This window comes from Hipposideros armiger, unplaced genomic scaffold (assembly GCF_001890085.2).
Source record: "Hipposideros armiger isolate ML-2016 unplaced genomic scaffold, ASM189008v1 scaffold_4, whole genome shotgun sequence".
NCBI classification, from domain to species: domain Eukaryota; kingdom Metazoa; phylum Chordata; class Mammalia; order Chiroptera; family Hipposideridae; genus Hipposideros; species Hipposideros armiger.
The window spans coordinates 3,285,806-3,294,344 of record NW_017731354.1 but is presented as its reverse complement, the minus strand read 5'-3'; the positions used below and the strand labels follow the sequence as shown (position 1 = coordinate 3,294,344).

General features: G+C 37.5%; 1 protein-coding gene across 1 annotated transcript in view; it reads left to right on the top strand.

Moving 5' to 3' along the window:
• Positions 1-7,919, top strand: part of ITFG1 (integrin alpha FG-GAP repeat containing 1) — a 140,160-nt gene extending 132,241 nt beyond the window's left edge. The window contains exons 17-20 of the mRNA XM_019643283.1: positions 627-751; positions 1,376-1,458; positions 4,118-4,235; positions 6,560-7,919. Of these exons, the coding sequence (XP_019498828.1) occupies positions 627-751; positions 1,376-1,458; positions 4,118-4,235; positions 6,560-6,619 (386 nt within the window). The 3' untranslated portion in view covers positions 6,620-7,919. The remainder of the gene's footprint in view (positions 1-626; positions 752-1,375; positions 1,459-4,117; positions 4,236-6,559) is intronic.
• Positions 7,920-8,539: the final 620 nt, after the last annotated feature.

The window sequence follows — 8,539 nt, the reverse complement described above, 5'->3', positions numbered from 1 at the left end:
GAAGCCACAGTGAGATACCACTTTACAACCACTAGAACGGCCATGACCCAAAAGACAGACAATAAAGTGTTATGTAAGCTCTGAAAGAATTGGAACCCTCATAAATTACTGGTGAGAATGTAGGATGGGCTCCGCCATTTTGGAAAACATAAGCCAACACAAAAATTTGGTTGTGGATATTCACAGTAGCATTAGTCATAAAAAGAGCACACATTGAATGATTGCATTTATACGAATCTACAGAGAAAGTAGATGTGTCGTTACCTACAGCTGGAAGGGTAAGGGTTAGAAACAGGAGAAGTTGCTAATGGATGTGGGGTTTCTTTTCTGGGCAGTGGAAATGCTCTATACGTTGATGTGGTTACAGTGCAACAACTTTTTGGATATACTCTAACCACTCTAACCACTGTACACTTTAAGTGGGGATTCTTATGGTATGTGAATTATATTTCAATGAAGCCGTTTTCTTTCAAAAGTGTATCATTAATATTAATGAACCAGATGTTTAATTTCACATTTTTATCCTCAAAAAATAAGTTCTAGCACCTAAGCTTTTGACGTTTTGTCATTTTCATATTTAATAAGAGCAATGTTTCCAAAGATGTCTCTTTTTTTAATAAATGTAGCTGGACAACTCAGCCAGTCGGCACATTTAGCGCTCCAGCTGCCGTACAATGTACTTGGTTTGGGTCGAAGTGCGAATTTTCTTGATCATCTTTATGTTGGTATTCCTCGTCCATCTGGAGAGAAGGTGAGTAAAAATTTGTTTTGTTTACAATGAATCTGTATTTTAATATTGACTATTCAGATATTTGAGTTCAGTAATTTGAATTCAAATAATTCAAATACTTTTTATTCCCTTTAAAGAACTAAAAAATTGATTTGCAGTAACCTGTCTAAGCTTGACCTACATAGAGCGTTTCATAGTTTGAAGATATATATAGTTTCCTGCCTCCTCTCCCATAAACTTCATTATTCCTATCCCTCCTTCCTGCTCTTTCTCCTTATCATTCTCACCCTCTAACATATATAGATTTTCTTTTGCTTATTGTCAGATTCCACCTCAACTTTCATTTTAGCTCCAATCAGCATTTGTACATAGCACTTTGAACAGTGACTGCTACATAAAAGTATTCAGTAAATATTTGTTGAATTAATCCATGAGACAAATATAATCCTTCCCTGAAAAATATCAAAAATTTTGCCCATAGGGTACAGGAGCCCTATTTGGGGCTTAACATTATGTAAATTTAGCTTAATCCATGCCCAGAATTTCAACTAATCAAAGAGTACTTAAGCCTTTTCCTTATTTATTCAGAATAATTGTGTTTTTAAAGTATACTAGATGTTAAATGTTCTTAAATTCTTTTTCCAGTCTGTACGAAAACAAGAGTGGACTGCAATCATTCCAAATTCCCAGTTAATTGTCATTCCATATCCCCACAATGTTCCTCGAAGGTAATGTACTTGCTTGAACTGAATTTGGTAAAAATACTATCAACTGTGAATCACAGACGCATCTTTTTTAAAACTCGCTCTATTCCTGCCATGTGCCCATGAGAGCCATCATTTAATTTCCTTACAGTAAGCCTTAAATGACTAAACATACCTACACAAAAGTTCCCTGACATTTTTCATGAAGAACCAATTAAGCCTTATTAGAAAAACAGCAGGTTAACTAATTAGAGATTTATATATATTCTGCTTAAATAAAGTGGTCTTCAGTTTACTGGCTATAAATTCTAAAATTTCAGGATGCTGAACTTTTTAATAAGCACTGATCTTTTTAATAAAAGCTTTGACAAGTGGTATATATCCCACAGTGGTTAGACACACATTTTGGAGTCAAACAGACCTAGGCTAGAAACGCAGATTCACTGCGGACTGGGATGGGAAGCTAGTGCTTTGTCCCTCTGAGCTCAGTGTCTGCATCTGTCAAATGGGCGACAGAACACCTACCTTCTAAGGAGGAGGATGAATTATGCTTAACCCAGCGCCGGCAGAAAGTAAGTTTTCAGTGAACGGTAGGTATTTTTATCCTTATTAACACACTGTGTTCCTTTCATAATATAGCATTTAGCTCTAAATCCTTAATTCATCTTTGTTCATTTTTCTTTAAATTACTAGATTGATTCCATCTTTTTAAAAAAGTAGATGATGAAAGTATTCACAAACACTTAGATTTCACTGGGAAGAACAGAACATGTTCTTAAGGCTGGTGTGATCTCATGAAACATAACCTGAGAAATGGTCTCATGTGTCTGTGACTGTGTGACCAGTGGGGCCCTGCTGCTTATAGCTCTCCTCCAAATACGGGCTGATTGTTCCTTATTAGGTTTTCAGGTGGGATCTCTCCAGCTGATGCCACCTCATGAGCTGGCTATATGCATCTCTTTCCAACTCCATTCAGTGAGGTCACATTCAAATCAGCTATGATGAGTGTATTTACACCATGACAATTGCCAAGTGCCAGTCCAAGTTCGCTGTTTTCCCCAGAGATCAGTTGACCAGTATACCGCTGGATGTGTTTTATGGTGGCTTACGGGCTTTAAGAACAACTTAAGCAAACACCTTTATTATAGCATGATGCTTGAAATAAGATAACATCAGTAGAAATAGTCATAGTCTGAGTTCACTATGAGTTCACTGAGTTTAAATGAGTCAGTATTGTGTGCTTGTTAGTTTCCTATACAGGAAATTTATAACAAAAGTAGAAAATATGCACCCTGAGTAGGAAACTATAAATCATGGTACTTCTGTGTGGCGCAATATCGTGACATAGAACAATCTCAAAATAGAGTGGTGAGCAAAAGACAATACGGACGTTGCACGTACAGTATGTATAATCAACCATTTATGATTCTAAAAAGAAGACATCTGCGCACATACGCTTATATGCGTATAAAATATCTCTGGAAGGATATGCAAGAAGCTGATAAGAATGACTGCTTCTGAATAAGAAACTGAGGATTGGCCTTTTGTCCAGTTTTTTTCTTATCAAAATTCCTATATTCATGAGGTAAATCTCTCAAAAGAACTCTCTTTTAAGTATGTGGTAACATACTGAGATGAGCTAACCTCAACTAGGTAACAATGTTTGTTTTCTTACTCTTCAATGTGGAAAATTCTGTGGTAGCTTTTTTCCATAATCTCAACATTTTTCATGTTTCTCCTGCGCTTTCTGAAGAAATGTTCTTTTTCACATTTATGTACATAATAACAACCAAATTGATTTTAGTCTGAGGTGTATTTTGAGATTATTGAGTAGAGACTAACTTATGGATCAATAAATTTTAATTATCCCAAAATACATCAATTGCTACTTGCCATTCATCATAATGATCTTTTATTAAACTTTTAAATTGAAAATATATCCACTATATTTTCAGGGAAAACAAAAAGTTATTTGTAGAACCACCGGCACTGTTGGTAATATAAACCCAGTTTTAGCCTTTTCAGGGTTTGCAAATGCTACAGAATGGACTGGTTTAGAAGAGCGAGCTACTTCTATTTATGCTAAAGTCGGTGTATTGTCAGCAACACTGATGGACTAAAAGTGATTTTGTCAGACGTCTCAACGTCACTGTAGTAATGTAAACCCTCCAACATGACACAGAAATGGCAGAGTTTTGCACAAGCCATCCATGTACACCCACTGGGACGTATGGTGGTTTTAGTGGGTCATAGTACGTAGGTAAACGGGTCAGAAAACGATGATACAGAAATCTTATCGAAATCATGTGGCTACACAGCATCAGAGGTCAAGGTTTTAAATTAAGCAAGTCAGTCAAGATGTAAAAACACTGTCTAAGATTGTTCAAAGTACCCTTGGTAAGTTTACTTAATAATCATCACAGAACCAAAGAAAAATATCCATCATCTCATCAAAAATTCTGTTTCAGTTCGCTGAGTACAATCTGAACTCTGCGGGCTCATCAGTATAGTTGGCTCTATGTAAATGTAATGGCTTTTGTTTGATTTCTAATGAATGGATAGATGGGTAAATGGCTTCATGAATGGGTTCATTAATTAATAAGCCATTTTGCTTTTTGGTCTCAGTAGAATTTTATTTTTCAGTTAAAACTGTTAATTTTAATTCTTCTGTTTTCGTCTACAGCTGGAGTGCCAAACTGTATCTTACGCCAAGTAACATTGTCCTACTTACCGCCATAGCTCTTGTCGGTGTCTGTGTTTTCATCTTGGCGATAATTGGCATTTTACATTGGCAGGAAAAGGTTTGTTCATTGAAGTGAAATATTAACTTTGGTTAATTTGTAATAGTAATATATTGCTCTTTAAAAATATTGCATGTTAAACTCTTTTGACATGACTAAGATTTTCTGATTTTTCAAGTTCTGTTCATAATGTCATGTTACTGATCATTTCTTTTATCCCCTTAAGTTCTGTGTCTCTTAGCAGTTCATACAAATCATAAAACTATTCATTTAAAAACTTTGATGCTGTACAATAGTTATAAAGTGAACACCCCAAAATCACCAGGTATGTAGAAAAACTTATTTAAAAACACTTCCATAATGGCCTGAAAAATAATCATTTTTTTAAATGGCTCTGTTCATTATCTAACTGACAGAGGTGTGGACACTTTTACAGGAATGACAGCTAGCTCTTCATAAAAAGGATTAGAGCCCAGAGAGGTTAAAAGACTTTCTCACGGTTCAGGTGGGAAGTGACAACTAAAGTGAACATATCTTTTCCATCTCTCTGTTCTTTGCACTAAACTAAGCTGATTTCTGTTCTTCAGTATAAACACCCTAAATAATGATTAAAAACAAAATGCCAAAAATGTGGATTTTTAACTGTTTATGAGGAGAAAAAAAGAGGCTATTACAGAAATGTATTAGCAACTGAGATATAAATTCAAAAAGCTAATTTCTATTTGGACATGAAGTACATAACTACCAGATTCCAACACTGTTCCCCAAAGGGCTCCTTTGTGTCACCGAAGTGCCTTCTTCTTTGCACCTACTCCCTTTGTATTGTCATGCCATCCTAATCACTTTTTAACTAAAATTACCATTGGGTTTATCTTAGCTATTTTAACTTGTGAAAAAAGAGAACATGTTAATTGTTCTGATAAATGTTCATAGGTTTTTCTCTCCAAAAATAGCACTCCTTTCATTTCAAATAATAAAGTTACATATTCAGTTCATTTGAAGACTGCAGCTGAAGTGGTAAGATCCAGGGTGACCCTACGTGTGCTTTTGTCCAGAAGCGTCGGCCATAGTCTGAGATATTACACAGCTCCAGACCTGTAATGGGAAGAGAATTAATTTGATTAATTTCTCCGACCTGATTACAGGAACTTTGTGGACTTATACAGTAACGGTGCAGTGGCTAAAGGGCGAGGTTTCACATACATACGGGTGCCCTGCCCCGGTGGTACCACGGGGCCTTTCCTGCCTCTTCGCCCACTTACCTCCCATTCTGCCATTTCCTCACCACGTGTCTGTCCTAGGCCCTCTGCTTTCTGCACTGTCCCTGCCGATTTTATCTAAATTCATGGCTTTGGCTGTTGACTCATGTAGCCCCAGCCCGCATCACCCCCACTCCCAGCTGTCACCATGACATCTCTACCTAGATCACTTGCAAGCATCTTAAAACAGGGTTCCAAAGCGTTGTCTGGCTTCTTCCTTGCCTGCACATGCGCCTCACTCGTTGCCTACTGATGGGCCTCCGTGGGCATCCCCCAGCGGCCGCTCCTGCCTCCCTGCAGCCAGGGCTGTATTTCAGCACCTGGCTCCGACCGCCTGGTCTGCCTGCACCCGTTCTCTCCCCTTCACGCAGCTTCCTCATCACGAAGTGGAGCCTTAAATGTGTGCCTCTAGTGACGACCCCCGCCTAAACCGTGGGCACTCCTCAGCCTCAGGCCCTCCCGTGGGCTCACCCTCCACCCTCCACCGTGCCCCCCTTTCCCCCACCAGGCGCCTCCGTCCCACCCTCAGTCCCATAAACACCATCCTTTCAAAACCCTCCCTCTCTCTCCTCACCCCAACCTAGAAAGTAATCTCGGTTTTTCACTTTTTATCCTGAAATAGTTATTCAGTATTTTTGGTTTTCTTCTTTCTAGGTTTCAAGTTCCTCAAGAACAAGATACAAAACTGGGGGTCTTTTTGATCCCTCAAAATGCCAAGCACAGTACTTTACTGGTAGCAGAGGGTCAAGAAATACCCACTGAATAGGTTACCCCCAAAATAATTAAGGCACTTTAACATACTTAATTTAGATTCATTTATTAACATCAGTATTGAGTGAGGAAATGGAACAGTTGATTCCATCCTTATAGAATCTCAAATAAGTAATAAAGGATAACAAACCAAGCATTTAAGAAATATTTCTTGTTGGTTTTCAAATTCACTTTAGTGGATTATTAATTATTAAAATCACAACTGTAAATTTTAAAAATATTTAATATTATATAAAATCACACCGTTTATCTATTAATTGCTGAGAGCTTTTTTTAACCACTTTATATTTCAGAAATAAGTTTTTTCTTGACATTTTCCTACCATTTATAAACTAGTCTAAAATTCTTTTTCAGAAAGCAGATGATAGAGAAAAACGACAAGAAGCTCATCGGTTTCATTTTGATGCTATGTGACCTGCACTTAATATCACTGGAACAGCTATTCATTTGATTAACTGAAATACTAAATTTGGCTTTTGAATATTATTTATAAATGATGCATCCCTTGGTAATTATTGGAAAGTATTTAAATAAATATGGTCTGACTGTGTCACTGGTCTTTTTTTAAAGGACTTTGTATACAATAATTTGGGTTCTTTATTCCATTGTGCTGTGTGTTTTTGTTCCTTTGTGGAATGTGTTGCATGCACTCAGGTGTTTATATATTTATGCTCTTATTAGAATAATTATAATGGAAAAAGACGTGTAAATAAAAATCTTTAAATGAGCAGGGGTTTTTATGTTCCACTTGAATTGGTCTTGCTTCTTATTCTAATGATGCAAATTTCAGTTTTGTGACTGTCACACAGATAAAGTCATTAAGCCTCCACCTTCATCACGGCAGGTCAGGGTCTCTTGCCAGTGGCTTACAGTGTAGTGATTGGGAATCAGACAGACTGCCTTAAACTCCTGGTTCCACAATTTACAAGCTGTATGAACTTGGCCAATTGCTTAACCTCGTCGGTAAGCCTCAGTTTCCTTGTTTATAAACGGGGTTAATCCTACTGCTGAGTTACTGTGAACCATAAATAGGGTGATGTGTATAAAGTGCTTAGCTTAGTGTCTAGCCGAGGCCAGTGCTCAACAAGACATCATTATTACTGTTTTTAGATCATTTTTTTAGACTACTGCAACTAATCACCAGTAGACTAGATAGAATTTTATTTTCAGGCATGAGGAAATGATGATATTCTTTGGAAATTCTTGGTGGTTGACATCTTACATAAAGATTTAGTACTTTCTCATATTCACTAAAAATTATATTATAGCACCCTCCAGGAATTAATGTGCCTAAAATTTTCATTTGAATACTGATCTTTGTCACAAATGAAGAGCCTCTGATTTCCTGAAAGGAAACTGCTGTAGGGAGCATCTGGGAATGCAGATCTTCAATCACGTTTCTATTCTCAGGAGCTTGTAAGAGTCTATCATTCACATTCAGGCATCAACGCAAATTTCTGTGAACTTCATCTCACCAAAAAGTTACTGAAGACTCCAATCTAGCAGAAAGTTTATATTATCAGCGTTCATAATTTTCTGATATGCAAATGGACATGCGATGGCTATAAAACATAAAAACTTATCTGAAAACAATTTTGTTCTTCCTATTATTTTTTTCTTTACAGTTCACTGAGAATGGCACGTGTGTATAGTGGTTTACTTTGTGTAGCTAAGCATGTTAATATGGCTTCTTAATAAATATTCTGTATCAAAACGAAGTGTTTTGGTGAGTTTGTAAAGGATCATTCTGCAGCATGAAAAGGCTAAGTCACTTGTCCGGATGGTGAGACAGCGGTCAAGTGACTCACTCGTTACATCCTTGTGAGTCGGGCAAGACGGCCACCTCCTGACTGCAGCGCTGAGTTCAAGTCATTGAACAGTCGTCAACCACAACCCACGCCTGAAAACAGGTAAGCTTAGGATATATCGCGGATACAGCACGAGTTTCATAACTCACCTGGAGTCAGGGTCTACGAAGCAAATAAGATGCTAATGACAATTTAAAATACAATCAGTGCGCTTGTACCATGTTTATCTTCATACCAAACTCCAAATGCAACATCAAGGCATTTATTAAGGGCCAGCAGGTGAAAAACACGTCACAACATTGACAATCAAATACAAACACCTTTATATTAACTGATTTTTGTCATGGAAAGAGCACAAGTCTTAAGATTGGACAAGTCTGGATGCAGAGCCCGACTCTCCCATTCTGTGGCTTTTATTCAGTCACTAGCTCTTTCAGCTTCGGTTTCTTCATCCATAAAACCAGGATCATGAGCAATACCTTCCGTAAAGGACCGTTTCGAGTCTTACGTGGCAGTCAGCCTAGAA